This window comes from Rhinopithecus bieti, unplaced genomic scaffold (assembly GCF_001698545.2).
Source record: "Rhinopithecus bieti isolate Rb0 unplaced genomic scaffold, ASM169854v2 scaffold_7901, whole genome shotgun sequence".
NCBI classification, from domain to species: Eukaryota; Metazoa; Chordata; class Mammalia; order Primates; family Cercopithecidae; genus Rhinopithecus; species Rhinopithecus bieti.
The window spans coordinates 505865-521778 of record NW_016805596.1 but is presented as its reverse complement, the minus strand read 5'-3'; the positions used below and the strand labels follow the sequence as shown (position 1 = coordinate 521778).

General features: G+C 61.4%; 1 protein-coding gene across 1 annotated transcript in view; it reads left to right on the top strand.

Annotated features, from left to right (window-relative positions):
* The first annotated feature begins 70 nt into the window (after positions 1-70).
* APC2 (APC regulator of Wnt signaling pathway 2) overlaps positions 71-15914 on the top strand; it is a 24469-nt gene continuing 8625 nt past the window's right edge. The window contains 15 exon segments of the mRNA XM_017872988.1: positions 71-158; positions 6470-6628; positions 6732-6822; positions 6916-7096; positions 9220-9328; positions 9453-9569; positions 10239-10316; positions 10500-10598; positions 11017-11046; positions 11048-11414; positions 12126-12221; positions 13708-13847; positions 14300-14377; positions 14560-14676; positions 15171-15385. Of these exon segments, the coding sequence (XP_017728477.1) occupies positions 105-158; positions 6470-6628; positions 6732-6822; positions 6916-7096; positions 9220-9328; positions 9453-9569; positions 10239-10316; positions 10500-10598; positions 11017-11046; positions 11048-11414; positions 12126-12221; positions 13708-13847; positions 14300-14377; positions 14560-14676; positions 15171-15385 (1931 nt within the window). The 5' untranslated portion in view covers positions 71-104.

The following is a 15914-nucleotide window of genomic DNA, read 5'->3' as shown; positions in this document are numbered from 1 at the left end:
CCCGCCCCTCTCCGCGCAGGCGCAGGGCGGTCCCGACCCGGCCCGCACCCCCACCCGGGCGGCCGAGGGGCGGGGCGCGGCGGGGCCGGGGCGGCCGCGGCTCCATGGGGCTCCTGGGGCTCCTGAGCCTGCTGCACTCGGCCTTCTTCGGGGACCAGGTAGGGCGCAGGGGTCGGGCCGCTGGGGAGGGCTCCGGGCTGCGCGGGAACGGGGCGGGGTCCACATTGCGAGAACAGCGGGCGCGGCGGCGGGGGCGCACGGGGCGAGGGCGCGGAGGCTGCAGAGTCGGGGGTCTAGTGCCGTCGCCGTAGAGACGGTTGCCGAAGAAACCGCTTCGGGAGGCTGGTGGGGCTGGAAGCCCCTCTCTTGCGTCGCTGCGACCCCCACCCCCGAGTCTGCGCAAGCGCAGGACTTGCCCGGCCCAGCCCTCGGCCTCTGCGGGAGACCCTCGGACCCCTCCTCACTGCGATGACGCCGAGGCTGCGCCTGCGGGGGCGGCGGGGCGGCTGCGGGGCATCCTGCGGAAGCTCGGCCCTGCGCAGGGTGGGGGCCTGGGCCACGCCCTGCACCTCTTTGGGCCTCAGTTTCCCCTTCTGGGCGCGAGCGTATGGCCTGCTTTGACGTTCGCCGCCGCTGCTGTTCGTATCCGTCCGCTCACGACCCCAGCGCTCCTCTAGCCTCTGGAATCGTCTGAATCTCACGGCTGTGACATCCCTCATTGAAGGGGAAACTGAGGCTGGGGGGGTGCAGCGGGGAGCCCAAGGTCACGCCTCGAGCAGGGCCGGAGCCTAGTTGCGGAGCGAAGGCGCCCGCAAGAGAACGCGGGGCCGGGGCCGGGGAGCTGTCCGCGGTGCTGACGGAGACGCACGTTTGCCGACTCGCCGCCGGGGAAACTGAGGCCCATAGCGGCGGTCACGCTTCAGCGCGCGGCCTGGACCGGCCTACCCCACCCCTGCCCCACCTCCAGTGGCCTCCTCACCGGTCAGGGCCCTGCCCGGCCACCCAGCCCGCGGCGGGCCCGTCTCTATTCTCCAGCAATGATTTGGTGCCTTCTCCGTCCCCACCCAGCTCCCAATGGGGGCCGCCCCTGTTTCTGCCTGTAGCCCCTGGCACAGAGGAGGCATCAAGGGGGCGAGGACAGCTCGAGGTCAGACTCAGAAGGCTCAAAGACACTCCAAGAGTGAGCCCTGTGCCAGGCTGCGGACTTGCGGGGGGTGTCACAGGACAGGGGTGGGGGAGTGAGCATTTGATGGAACTTCCCCTTTGGCCCAGCAGCAGTAGGGGGCGTGGAGGATCCCAGGGAGGAGCCTGTGTCGGGGTCTTGGGCTAGGCTCTGCTTTCTGCAATGGGAGAAGGGGGAGGCCTCTCTCAGCCTCCTGAGGTCCTAGGGGACTGTGGGGGGTTCTTGTGGCTCTAAAATGTCTAGTGATGTCTGAGTGTAACTGTGGTTCAAGGATTTACAGGGTCAAGGATTTTAGTGTGTGTGTGTGGGGGGGATTCAGGAACAACGTTTTGGAGATTTGGAGCCAAGGGCATCTTGTCTTGGGGTCTCAGCCCCCATGTACCCTCAACCCTCCAGGCCCTGGCCACCCCCAGAGGGATAAGGAGGGAGGCTCAGTGTCACTCCGGAGGCTTGGCTGGCACGGGTGAACTCAGGCAACGTGTTCACTGGCCTAGGCCTCAGTTTCCCCCTGTATACAAGAACAGGACTGACCTTGGATCCCCCAAACCCCTGCCTGACGGGGGTCTGGGGAGCTGATACATCTGAAACTAAACAGGTGGGACTTAGTTCCTCTTTGGGGAGAGGCAGGGATTATCCAACCCACCCTCCAGTAAACGAGACTGGAAACTGAGGCCAGAATGAGACATGCCCAGGGTGACACAGAGACCTCAAGGCTGAGCTGAAGCCAGGGCCCTGGGCTCTGCATCCCCCACCCCATTCCAGCCTCGCCCAGCTCTGCCCTGGCTTGACCTGGTCAAGCCCCACCACGCACACTACCCCATGGCTCCACCAGACACCCCCTGTGTCCCAAGCAGGGATTGATCTTCCCTCAGCCTGGAACGCCTCTCCTCCTGATCACTGCTGTTCACTTCTCAGGGCAGCCTTCCAGCCTCCAGAAAAAAAAATCCCCTCTGAGGCGGGCAGATCACAAGGTCAGGAGTTTGAGACCAGCCTGACCAACATGGTGAAACCCCATCTCTATTAAAAATACAAAAATTAGCTGGCATGGTGGTGCGTGCCTGTAATGCCAGCTACTTAGGAGGCTGAGGCAGGAGAATCACTTGATCCCGGGAGGCGGAGGTTGCAGTGAGCTGAGATCGTGCCACTGCACTGCAGCCTGGGGGACAGAGCAAGACTCCATCTAAAAAAAGAAAAAAGAAAAAAGAAAAGATCCTGTGTCTGCCCACTGCATTCCCTCCCCAGACCCAACCAGTGGGGACAGGTGCGTCCAGGTCTGGGGGCTCCCAGACAGCCAGGCCTAAGTGCTCTCGGCCCCTGGCAGTGCTGGCCCAGGACAGGGCCCTCGGGTCTTCAGCTCAAGGCCCAACAGGAAACAGCACGGGTCCTCCCACGCCTTTGTTCTGGGGGGCATTGAACGCTCAGACCTTCCCACCCTCTCCTGTCATTCCCTGCACCAGCCCTTGCAGAATCTTCCGCCTCCTCCCCATTTTACAGAGGAGGAAACTGAGGGTTGAGCGGCGAATGATTTGCCCTGGCTGCTCAGCCCGGAAAAAAAATCACTTCTGGCCCCGGCCGCCTCCCTTTCTGTGCTGTGAGCCTGTGTCCAGAGCAGGAAGGGCTGCTCCGAGCTGCAGGTGCGGGCTCTGTGTGTTAAACCTTCAAATGGCCTCCAGGGACCCATGGAGGATCCAGGACACCTGGAGATGGGGACTCCTGCGACCCCCTGGCCCTTCCCTCCTCTGGCCTTCGGTCCACGAGGGTGAATTAAGAGTGCGACTGACCAGGGGCAGAGACACATGGAGACAGAGACTGAGAGACAGAGAACAGAGGGGGAGACAGAAAGAGAGAGAGACGTGGGGAGCACCGGAGTTACAGGAGGACCTGACGTTCTGCTGGGGAGACAGGGAGAAATGTGGGGAGATGCAGGGTCCGAAGTGCTCCCTAGTGGCCCTGCCCCTCCTCCCCTCTCCCCTCCCCTCCCCACCAGGCAGGACCCTCAGGGAGCTCCAGCCTGGACCCGAACCTTGTCCCACCCTGGTGCATCTACACCAGGCCAGGCTGGACCTGTGGGGTGGGGGCAGGCTCGGCCCCAGCCCGGCCACTGCCCTGGAAACCCCTCCTCCGCTAAGATGCTGATGTAACATCCAGGATTTGACGTTTTACTCTCCAATTCTGCAAATCCAGACGCAGAAGGTTTTAAGAGGCCGTTGCACCCTGCAATAAAGTGGGGGACACAGGAATCTTGGTCCTCGGGGTACCCCCTTTCCTCGGGGGGTTTCGCCCCCCCGCACACACAGCCCCTGAGCCCGCGCGGAGGCCCGACGCCCCGCGGCTGCCGGCGGTCTCCGCCCCGGGCCGCCATTGGCTGTTGCCATGGCACCAGCCCGTCTTCCCGCGCCTTCATTGGCTGTCTCGTCCGCATCCCGCATCCCGCATCCTCCCCCGCTCGCGGTGGTCTCGCCCAGCGCTAGGAGCGGCGGCGCCGCCTGCCCAGGCCCGGACCGGGCTTTGTCCGCCCTGGAGCCCCTGCCTGCGCCGCGGAGACCCCGGAGCCGGCGCTCCGAGGCCACCCCGGGCCGGGATTTCCCGTGAGGCCCGCGGAGCTGCGCAGAGGGAGGAGGCCCCAGGCCCGGGCGCCCCGCCAGCCCAGCTGCAAGTAAGCAGGTGTGTGTCCTCGGGAAGGAGGGCAGGGGGCGCGACCTCCGCCTGGCGTCGAGGTTTCCATCCCCCTCTCTCTGCATTGCCCGTCAGCGCAGACTCTGGACCCTCCGTTTCCCTAGGCTGGGAGCTGGAGGGGAAACTGTGTCCCGGTGAGCTGGGCGTCAGCGTCTCTGCAGCCGGCCCTGCGCACACACCCACTCACGGGCTTCACCATCCGGACCTCCTTGAGGTGATCGGAGGGAGGGATGGGCAGGCCTGCTGTGTGTCTTGGGGGGTGTTGCTGCACCTCTCTGGGCGTCAGTTTCCCTCTCTGGAAAGAGGGGGTTTGGATTAAAGGAAGGAGAAAGGCCCCTTTGGGCCTGACTTCCCCCACCTGTGCCTCCCTGCCCTGAAATGCAGCCCACTCAATAAGACCAGCCCCCAGTCATGGTGCCTTCAGGGAGTGATCTCTCAGGAAGGCCCCCAGGAGGCTACACGATGCAACCTGGGGGTGAAAGGTAGGCAGAAGAGCTTCGTGGAAGAAGCTGCACTGTGTGGGATGGCAGGACTTAGAAAAGGTACTCTAGGCAGGGCAACTGCACGTGCAGAGAGCCTCCAGCTTCTGAGTGAGTCGCGGTGTACATGGAGGAGTCAGAGCTTATCCTGAGGGCACTGGGGAGCCATGGAAGGTGTTTGAGCATGGGAGAAATGGGATCTAGCTTGTGACATTTAAAACTCCCTCTGGCTGTGCACAGGGGATTGTGGGAGGCCAGGAAGAGGCTGATCAGAATGTCCTGACAGAGGGGTGTCAGGAGCTGGGGGAGGCACGATCCCTCTGGGCAGAGCTTGGAGGAACTAGCTAAGTCTGATGAGGACGCAGAAGTGACCACCAAATGTGGGGAGAAGGAAGGTGTCTGAGACTTGGCTTGGGTCAGCTGAGAAGAGCCATGTGGGGGAGGCCTGGGTTTGGGGAGCAGGAGGCAGACGTGTGTTACTTTGCACTTCATCTGGTCCTTCCACCTGGCTGGGCATGGGATGGTGACCTCAGCTGGAACATGGGGCTTGAGCCAGACCCCAGAGTCTCCCTGCATGTAGCCCCCAACCCCAGACCTGATTCACAGTGGAGACCTGAACAGCTTTGGACATCATTGGATCAGGGTGGGAGGTGACGGCTGCCAGCCTCTGCTATCTGACTTCCAGTCTCTGTGCCCCTCCCACCCTGCCCTTGGGCACTCCTGCCCTGCAGGTTCCTCAGAGGGGCAACCCAAGGCCAGAGAGGGGCGAATCCTGTCGGGCCTCCAGCCTGGACTTTCCAGCCCCTCTGGGGCAGCGTCTGGGTGCCAGACCTCGGTTCCTAGGGCCTCATTTCTCCCTCTGGGAACAGCCAAATGGTGGTCCGTGAGACTCAGACCAGGAAGGAGCCAGATGACATGGAAAGCCACACACTGGGTCCCCTGAGCAGGCCGGGACAGCCTGACCCTATCCTCCCACCTGGGACCAAGCCCCACCTCTACTCCTGTCCCAGCTGTGCCCCTAGTGACATCTGGGTAGGAGGGGAGAGGATGAGGGGGCACCTGGGGGTCAGAGAGTAAATGACAGGTGAATATATGAGTGTTGCCAGGTGGAGAAGGGAGGGGAGGAACAGGCAGGCCGGACAGGGCCGCTGTGAGGAGGGGGCTCAGGCTGGCAGGGGGAGGTGGCAGAGGGATGGGCTGCCATTGGTACGTCTGAGACAAAGGCGGAGGGAGGAGGCGAGCGCTGATGGGAAAGGAACAAAGAGGGAAGGGGGGCGTGAGGAGGGGCTCCAGCAGGAGGGCCAAGCTGAGGGAAGAGGTACCGGCCAGCTGGACAGAGGGAGGAGGCCAGGCTGGAGCCAGAAGACGGCCAGAGGCACAAAGAAGCTAGCGGCACTGGCAGAGCCAAGGGATGGGGCAGGGGCTGCCGGGGCCAGCAGGGACCAGCTGAAGGCTGTGCAGGGGGTGCGGGCCACACAGGTAGCCACTCTGAGCCCAGCCACTGATGGAGGGGCATGGGGCTGTTGCGGTGATGGTGGTGGGCTTGGGTCCATCTGTCCTGCCGTTTCTGCACATCTTAGGTGTCACCCACTGGCCATTATGGTGTTTTTATTGTCCATCAGCAGGGACAGCTGGTGTGGTCTGTCCGCCCCACGTGTCTGGCTGTCAGCCTCTGGCAGGCTGTGCTTTTGTGGGGGAGGGTCCTGTCTGTCTGTCTGTCGCCCTCTCTGGCTGTGAGCCTGGGGGTGCTGGGCTGGCCAGTTGGCTTGCTGGGTTAGGCTGTCCCAGCTGTCTGTGTGTTTGTCCCGCTGTCAGGATGTGTCCTGGGGGCTGGGAAGGAGAGGCCGTCCCATCGTCTGTCAGTTGACTGGTCAGTTGGAGGTTCAGCTGTCTGTACGTCTGTCTGCTGGCCCCTCTGTCTCCCGTTGGGGTCACCTCTCACTCCACCTGTCCCTCTGCGCCCGGGATTCCCTGGCCAGCACCACGTGGGCCTGTACTTGTCCACACCAGTGACTCCTGCCTGAGACCCCCAAACTAGGATCAGGCTGGGGCTTAGGTCAGGGGCTGTCCGGAAGGCATCACCGTGCTCTCCCCAGACCCTCAGCTGAACCCTCTGACCCTGTGATCCCAGACACTGCAGGAGCTGAAGATGGCGAGCTCCGTGGCACCCTACGAGCAGCTGGTACGGCAGGTGGAGGCCTTGAAGGCTGAGAACAGTCACCTGAGGCAGGAGCTACGGGACAACTCTAGCCACCTGTCCAAGCTGGAGACAGAGACGTCAGGCATGAAGGTGGGGGCCTACATGGAGGAGGTGGGCTAGGGTCCCAGGGGGTGGCCCCCGGCAGCCCAGTGCAGTGGCCGATGCCTCCCTGCCCTCTTTCCTGCCCCTTCAGGAGGTCCTGAAGCACCTACAGGGAAAACTGGAGCAGGAGGCCCGAGTGCTGGTGTCCTCGGGGCAGACGGAGGTGCTGGAGCAGTTGAAGGGTGAGCGGTGGGGCCACCCGCAGAGGGAGCGGGAGAGGCTGGGGGAAAAGGCAGACAGGACCTCTGACCTCCGCCCTCTCCCCGCCCATCCAGCCCTGCAGATGGACATCACCAGCCTGTACAACCTCAAGTTCCAGCCGCCCGCCCTGGGCCCGGAACCTGCCTCCCGGACCCCCGAGGGCAGCCCGGTACACGGCTCCGGGCCTTCCAAGGACAGCTTTGGGGAGCTGAGCCGGGCCACCATCCGGCTGCTGGAGGAACTGGACCGGGAACGGTGAGCGGGCGTGGGAACCCAGCCTCGGGCAGCTGGTGCCTGACTCTATCCCCAGCGGGCTCTGCCCTCTAATTCACCCACCCGCATATGTCTCTGCCCACACCTCGCACGCCCCACCCACTTGCATATGGCACCGCCCACCGAACAAACCCCACCCACCTCAAAGCTTCTTCTCCACGTGGCCTCCCTCTACTTCTCTAGCCCGGCTGACCTCAGCGGGAGTACAGAGAGGATGGGGGACGTTCCTGGCTGAGGGAAAGTCTCCTTGGAGACGTCCCCAGGGGTCTGCGACACGCAGGCATTGCCAGGGACCGGGCTGTGTCCGGTGCCAGGGCTCAGCCAGGCCTGGAGCCAGAGGGGCTCAAAGCAGTCTTTGTAGAGACAGAGTTGTGGCCCAAGAAACGTGGGCTCAGGGCCAGCAGAGGGAGGCAGGGTCCGGGCACCGTGTGCAGCTGGGAGGGGTCGTGTGTGGTCAGATGGGGCCATTGAAGAACAGCATGGAGTTGTCTGTACTCTGCTGTGGGACCTCACTCAGCTCCCCTAAACCCTCCCAGCCTAAGACTCCTGCCCTGTAAAATGGGAATGGCCGTGTCTCCTGTGGGGTTAAGGGAACTCTCTGTTGCACCTGGTGCTCTTTGAGCCTGAAGCTACCTTGTAAGCTGGAGGGAGATTAACAATTATCTGAGAAGTATAAGAGGCAGAACAGCCTCCCTCAGTCTTTCTTCAAGGAGGAGAATTTCCAAAGGAACTGTTTTCTCTCTCTCTTTTTGTTTTTGTTTAATACGTATAGTTTGAGACAGGGTCTCACTCTGTCATCCAGGCTGGAGTGCAGTGGTATGATCATGGCTCAGTGCAGCCTGGACCTCCCGGGTTCAGGTAATTCTCCCACCTCAGCCTCCCATGTCAGGGAGAAGCTGGGACCACAGGTGTGAACCATCATACCTGGCTAAGTTTTTGTACTTTTTTTTTCCCCCCCGAGACGGAGTTTCTCTCTGTTGCCCAGGCTGGAGTGCAGTGGTGCGATCTCAGCTCGCAGAAACCTCTGCCTTCCAGGTTCAAGCGATTCTCCTGCCTCACCCTCCCAAGTAGCTGAGATTACAGGCACGTGCCACCACGCCCGGCTAATTTTGTATTTTTAGTAGAGACGGGTTTCACCATGTTGGTCAGGCTGGTCTCAATCTCCTGACCTTGTGATCTGCCCGCCTCCCAAAGTGCTGGGATTACAGGTGTGAGCCATCGCACCCAGCCAATTTTTTGTACTTTTTGTAGAGATGGGAGTTTTACTATATTGCCCAGGCTGGTCCCGACCTCCTAGGCTTAAGCAAGGAGTTTGCCCGCATCTGCCTCCCAAAGTGTTGGGATTACAGGCCTGACCCATGAGCCACCGCTCCTGGTCTTTATTTATTTGTTTATTGAGATATGGTTTCGCTGTCACCCAGGCTGGTGTGTGGTGGTGCAATCACGGCTCACTACAGTCTCAAGTGATCCTCCCGCCTCGCCTCCTGAGTAGCTGGGACTGAAGGCATGCGTCACCACGACTGGCTATTATTTTTTTTGAGACAAAGTTTCCCCTTTGTTGCCCAGGCTGGAGTGCAATGGTGCGATCTCAGCTCACTGAAACCTCTGCCTCCTGGGTTCAAGGGATTCTCCTGCCTCACCCTCCCAAGTAACTGAGATTACAGGCATGCGCCACCACACCCAGCTAATTTTGTATTTTTAGTAGAGACAGGGTTTCTCCATGTTGGTCAGGCTGGTCTCGAACTCCCGACCTCAGGCGATTCTCCCACCTCAGCCTCCCAAAGTGTTGCGATTACAGGCGTGAACCAACGGGCCTGGCCGACCGGCTATTTTTTTCATTTTAATTTTAATTTTTTCCTTTTTAGAGAGGGGGGTCTCGCTATGTTGCCCAGATTGTTTTCTCCCCTTTAATTTTTCGCATCCCCCAATTAATTTCAGTACCCACCCGCCTTACCTTAGCGCGGGGAGCGCCACGGGAGAGACATTGCCATGTTGCCTGTGAAACTTGGCATACAGTAAGCGCCAACAAGTGAGTACAAATACCAAAATAAACACATATACATGGCTCCGCCCTCTGAGCCGCCCCCACTGGCTTGCTCCCCCAGGTGTTTCCTGCTGAATGAGATTGAGAAGGAGGAGAAGGAGAAGCTCTGGTACTACTCTCAGCTGCAGGGCCTGTCCAAGCGCCTGGACGAGCTGCCGCACGTGGAGACGGTGAGCGGGCCGGGGAGGGAGGGGGCAGCACGCCTGCCCACCTAGGTTGAGGGAAGCGGCGTGGGGAGGAACGGGGCCTGGCTCAGGCGCCCCTCACCATGGCCCGCCCGCCTGCCTTTCCCAGCAGTTCTCGATGCAGATGGACCTGATCCGGCAGCAACTTGAGTTCGAGGCCCAGCACATCCGCTCGCTGATGGAGGAGCGCTTCGGCACCTCGGACGAGATGGTGCAGCGGGCACAGGTGCAGTGGTGGGCGGGGTGGGGCGGTTTGGTGGTAGGTGGGGCCCTGTGCCAGTGGGCAAATCAGTGCAGAGATTATTATGGGCGGGGTCTGGGGTAATGGGAGGAGTCTTATGCCTCCTGGGTTGGCGGGTGGGGGGGGCGGTCTGGTTCAGCAGGCGGAGCCAGAAGCTGGAGGTGTTGGTGGGTGGAGTCGGAGGAGTCAGAGCAGAGCCTGAGCACAAGGGTGGTGGGGGTGGGACAGTGGAAGGTGGCGTGGCCTGTGGGTAAGGCCAGATCAGTGGGTGGGTGGGGCCTAGAAGGATGAGGTCTAGGTTCTGGGTGGAGCCCAAATGGGAAGTGGGAGGAGTCAGAGCCTGGGATGGGCTAGATAAGGGCAGGGTCTAGAAGGATAAGGCGGGGTTAAGACAGTGGGTGGGGTCATATCTTAGGAGGCAGGGCTTAGGGAGCAGGCAGGGCTGGATCAGGGAGAAGGCAGAGTCAGAGCCCAGGGACGAAGTCATCCCAGGAAGAGGTGGGGTCAGGGCCTGGGGCGGGGTCACCTCAGGAAGAGTCAGGGTCAGAGCCCGGGGTGGGGTTTTCCCAGGGTGGGGTCATCCTAGGGAGAAGGCGGGGTTGGAGCCGGGGGCGGGGTCAGCCCCAGCACTCGCCCTCCTGTCGTCCTGAGCAGATCCGCGCCTCGCGCCTGGAGCAGATTGACAAGGAGCTGCTGGAGGCGCAGGACCGAGTGCAGCAGACAGAGCCCCAGGTACCGAATGGGGCAGAGCCAGGGCCCGGGGTGGTGTCGGCCCAGGCAGAACGGGGCTCCTAGAGTCCTGCTCGCCCCCGCCCACATCATCATGGGCAAGCAGGCTGAGTGCTTTCTGGGGTGCTCTGGGACTGTTTCCCCGACCCTGGTCCTCTCCCCCCGACCCTGGTCCTCTCCCTGCAGGCCTTGCTGGCCGTGAAGTCGGTGCCGGTGGACGAGGACCCAGAGACAGAGGTCCCCACACACCCTGAGGATGGCACCCCTCAGCCGGGCAACAGCAAGGTGAGGGCGGGCGGAACAGGGGCAGGCGCAGCTGTCTGGGCTGGGAGGGGTCAGGTCTGCATCCTTGCCAGTTGTGGTGCTTCCCAGGCCTCCATCCAGCACCGCCTTGGGTGTAGGAAGGTCCCCCCTGGCGTGCAGCTTACGGAGAAGCTGGGGGCCTGGTGAGGTGGATGGGGAAACACATCCCGTAGCGGGGGCTGAGTGGGGCACCGTAGGTGTCGCTGTGGAGTCCCTTGGCTGTGTGCTGCCACCCTAGGAATGCCAGGTGAGGGGGGCCAGCCTCCCCGAAGCACGTGTGCAGCCTCCTGGCACCCCCCCATTCGTCCCCAGTTGTGCGTGGGGTCACAGGGCTCCGACCGGGTTTCCAGGTGTGCGGGGGCAGGTGAGGGACCCCACCCTGACCTTGCCCTCCTCCTAGGTGGAGGTGGTCTTCTGGCTGTTGTCCATGTTTGGCGACGCGCGACCAGGAGGATACACAGCGCGCACGCTACTGGACCATGTCAAGCTCGCCCGAGAGCTGGCGTGGCATGCGTCCGCCGGGGTCTGTCTGCCAACTGCTGCTGCAAATCCTCCACGGCACTGAGGCCGCGGCCGGGGGTCGCGCCGGGGCCCCAGGAGCACCGGGCGCCAAAGACGCACGCATGCGCGCCAACGCGGCGCTGCACAACATCGTCTTCTCGCAGCCGGACCAGGGCCTGGCGCGCAAGGAGATGCGCGTCCTGCACGTGCTGGAGCAGATCCGTGCCTACTGCGAGACCTGCTGGGACTGGCTGCAGGCCCGAGACGGGGCGCCCGAGGGAGGCGGCGCCAGCGGCGGTGAGTGCCTGGCCTGGTGGGCCCCCTCTGCGCAATTAACGTGCAGCTAGGGCTTCCCGGTGGGGTGGGCGACTAGGACCTCTAGCCTTTGCTGCCTGCCTTCTGGAGTTGGAGGCTGCAGTACCAGGCCGAGGCCTGTGGGGGCCTTTGACGTTGGGAAAAGACCCGCCCATGATTGTACCTGGCACAGAGTAAACGCTCCCTAAGTCGTTGAATGCATGGATGGATCGTGGGTAGTTCTCGAAAGTTGGGTGCAGACTTGGGAGATTTTTTTTGCAGTTGATCGCAAAGTTAATATGGGGGCCGGGGGCCAGGACTCACACCTGTGATCCCAGCACTTTGGGACCCGGAAGTGGGAGAATTGCTTGAGCCCAGGAATTTGGAGCTACAGTGAGCCGAGATCACGCTACTGCACTCCAGTCTGGGCCACAGAGCGAGACCTTGTCTCATCAGTTTTATTTTTATAAAGGACAGAAGCACGGCTCAAAGGTGTGGTGCTCCAGAAACTACCTCACCTCCCTTCCCAAGGCTGAGTGAGGGAGGCCACCCCGTCATCCCATCTTAGGCTGGGAAACGAAGCCCCAGCTTTGCAGCCATTTGTAAAGCTCCTGGGATCCTTCAGGTCTAGGGGGTGGGGCGGGGAGAACCTTCCGGAGTCAGCTGGGACATTTCCTGGGAATGGGGGCTCTGATCTGGTCTCTGTGCCCACAGCCCCGGTCCCCATCGAGCCGCAGATCTGCCAGGCCACCTGTGCGGTTATGAAGCTGTCCTTTGACGAGGAGTACCGCCGTGCCATGAACGAGCTAGGTGAGTGTGCCAGCTCCTCTGGGAGCCGTCCTCCAGCCCCTAAACAGCTCTTCAGCTGCTAAAGGGACAGAGGCTGGGTCATCTGAGCTTCTGTGATCAGGGTGGGGATTGGAGCCCTTTGTGGCGTCTTACGTTTGAGGACATTGCCACATCTTTGTCAATATAAAATTGAGGCCGTGTGAGGCTGCTCATACCTGGGAGGCCAAGGCGGAAGGATCACTTTAGCCCAGGAGTTTGAGACCAGGCTGGGCAACAATCATGAGACCCCATCACTACAAATAAATAAAAAATGAGTCCCAGCTACTGGGGAGGCTGAGGTGGGAGGATCGCTTGAGCCCAGGAGGTCAAAGGTACAATGAGCTATGATCACGCCACCACACTCCAGAGTGGGCAACCGAGCCAGACCCTGTCTCAAAAAGAAAAGTCTTGCCAAAACATTTTTTTTGAGACAGTCTCACTCTGTTGCCCAGGCTGGAGTGCAGTGGTACAATCTCAGCTCGCTGCAACCTCCACCTCCCAAGTAGCTGGGATTGCAGGTGCACGCCAACACGCCTAATTTTTGTATTTTTAGTAGAGATGGGGTTTCACCATGTTGGTCAGGCTGGTCTCAAACTCCTGACCTCAAGTGATCTGCCCGCCTTGGCCTCCCAAAGTGCTGGAATTGCAGGTGGAACAAGCCACCACACCCAGCCAAAGCCTGGCTCCTTTCTGAGGCTGCGTGACATCCCATCGTGTGGCTGGGGCACCCTGGGCTGACCCACTTGTCCTGCTCTGGCTGCTCCTCACTCCTGGCTCTGTGCACCATGCTGTGGCGAACCTGGATGTATGTGTTTCGGTCTGGAAGTTTTCTGAGACATGTCCCTAACTCAGTTCCCCAAAGGACGTCTCCACTGACCCACCCCTGCCCTGAGAAGTCAAATTTGCCTCTGTTGTCTTTGAAGGGGGGAGAAGTGTTTTGGTGACAAGTCCTCTCCCTCTGACTCCCAGACACCATCTCCCCGTTGATTCCCCCTTTTGTAATGGGAGAACTGGGCAAGTAAAGAGGGTGGGTGTGACTGTCACCCATCACCACAGCCCTGTCTGTGCTGGGGACGCTGCTCTCCATCTGATGGTCCCGGAGTGGATTATTAGAGGACGCAGGGGCTCTTCCCTGAGGCACCTACCAAACAGGGCAAGGAAGAGCATTCCAAGCTGAGGGAACAGCAGGTGCAGAGTCCCAGCGGCTGGAGGAAGTGTGAGCGAGGGCCGAGGGCTGACAGGAGGCAGGGGTGACAGTCACAGGGCACTGGGGGTACCCCTGTGGGTCTGGCAGCAGGGTGAGGCCCTACCGGCTCCTGGAGGAGGTCTACAGACTTGAGCCTGGAAGGGGGACTTGAGGAGGACACGTCTGGAGGGTAGGGAGGGCGTCTGGGCAAGGGAGCGAGGTGGAGCAAGTGAGCAGGCAGGGCCATCCCTGCCATCCGCCAACCTTGTCGGGTCCCCACAGGTGGGCTGCAGGCCGTGGCAGAGCTGCTGCAGGTTGACTATGAGATGCACAAGATGACCCGGGACCCGCTGAACCTGGCGCTGCGCCGCTACGCGGGCATGACCCTCACCAACCTCACCTTTGGGGACGTTGCCAACAAGGTGCCCGGGGGCAGTGGGCAGGCGGGACTGGCACTCCCCTCATCTGGTCTTCCAGGGACTGTCTGAGCCTCCTTCCGACTCATCCCAGCCTTGAAACAGCCCTGAGAGCTGGGGCCACTTGTCCCCAACTGGCAGACGGGTAGACTGAGGTCCTGAGAGTGTGATGTTGGGGGACAGGAGCCCGTGCTGGACTTCCTCCACCCAGCGGTGTCCTCATACCCACCCTGATGCTGCCTCTGCAGAAAATGGCCCTCATTGTAGAGGGGGCCCCGAGGCTGTCTGCCCCTGTCTGGGCCTCAGTTTCCCGACCTGAGCATGGGGTAACCCTCCCATGGTGGTCAGGATCAGCAGGGGTTCGGGTTTGCAGCTGCAGCACAGACGGGGCTGGGAGGTGAGGGGCGCCGTTTCCCTCCTGCCCCACCCCGTGACCCTGGCTGCATCACCCCCAACAGGCCACCCTGTGTGCGCGCCGGAGCTGCATGGAGGCCATCGTGGCCCAGCTGGCCTCGGACAGTGAGGAGCTCCACCAGGTACAGGACAGGGTGCTGGGGACAGCCTTCCAGGGCGTCCCTGACAGGCAGAGGCCCCTCCTCAGGGGTGTGGTGGGCTGGCGGGGGGGGGTCCCGTCCGACTCTCTGCAGCCTCACACTTGCTGGGGGGTTTGGGGGGCCTGGACCCTAGTCCCACCACCCCTGCCCCTCACCCCACGCAGGTGGTGTCCAGCATCCTTCGGAACTTGTCCTGGAGGGCCGACATCAACAGCAAGAAGGTGCTGAGGGAGGCGGGCAGCGTGACAGCCCTGGTGCAGTGTGTCCTGCGGGCCACCAAGGTGGGCACCCAGCGGGCAGCAGGGATGGTTCTTCAGTCACTGGAAGGAGACGCTGGCGGCAGTGGGGGAGCTCTCCGACTTGGGAGGAAATCAAGTTGTTAGTTGCTTAGCCGGTGGTCCAGCCTCAGACCGGCTGGGGCTCACTCCTCATGTCACTGCTCTTTGAAAGCAAGTGTGGGCCGGGCGCGGTGGCTCACCTGAGGTCAGGAGTTCGAGACCAGTCTGGCCAAAAGGGTGAAATCCCGTCTCTATTACAAAAAAATAACCAGGTGTAGTGGCACGTGCCTGTTAATCCCAGCTACTCAGGAGGCTGAGGCAGGAGAATCGCTTGAACGTGGGAGGCGGAGGTTGTGCCACTGCACTCCAGCCTGTGCCACAGAGCAATACTGCATCTCAAAAAAAAAAAAACAACCTCACTGAACGTGAGTGTGGGAGCCTTTCTTCCTGGCCTACTACTCAGGCCCTGACCCCCCCCCCTCCCACCCCTCATCCAGGAGTCCACCCTGAAGAGTGTGCTGAGTGCCCTGTGGAATCTGTCTGCACACAGCACGGAGAACAAGGCGGCCATCTGCCAGGTGGACGGCGCCCTGGGCTTCCTGGTGAGCACCCTGACCTACAAGTGCCAGAGCAACTCGCTGGCCATCATCGAGAGCGGTGGCGGCATCCTCCGTAACGTATCCAGCCTCATCGCCACCCGTGAGGACTACAGGTCAGCCCCCACCCCCCTACCCGCACGCAGGCAGCTGCACTCGGGGCAGGCGCAGGGGATCTGGGCTGGGCACTGTCCTCCCGTGAACGGATGCTCCCACGGCTTCCCCCAGGGCTGCTATTTGCAGGATAAATACGTCCCAAATACTGCGTGAGATATACTAAAATGCGGACTTATTACATTAAAAATTACTTCAGGCCAGGCGCAGTGAATCACGCTTGTAATCCCCAGCACTTTGGGAGGCCGAGGCGGGCGGATCACCTGAGGTCGGGAGTTCAAGACCAGCCTGACCAACATGGAGAAACCCGGTCCCTACTAAAAATATAAAATTAGCCAGGTGTGGTGGCACACACCTGTAATCCCAGCTACTCGGGAGGCTGAGGCAGGAGAATCGTTTGGACCCAAGGAGGCGGAGGTTGTGGTGAGCTGAGATTGCGCCACTGCACTCCAGCCTGGGCAACAAGAGCAAAACTCCAGCTCAAAAAAAAAAGACTGGTGTGGTGGCTTACGTCTGTAATCCCAGCACTTT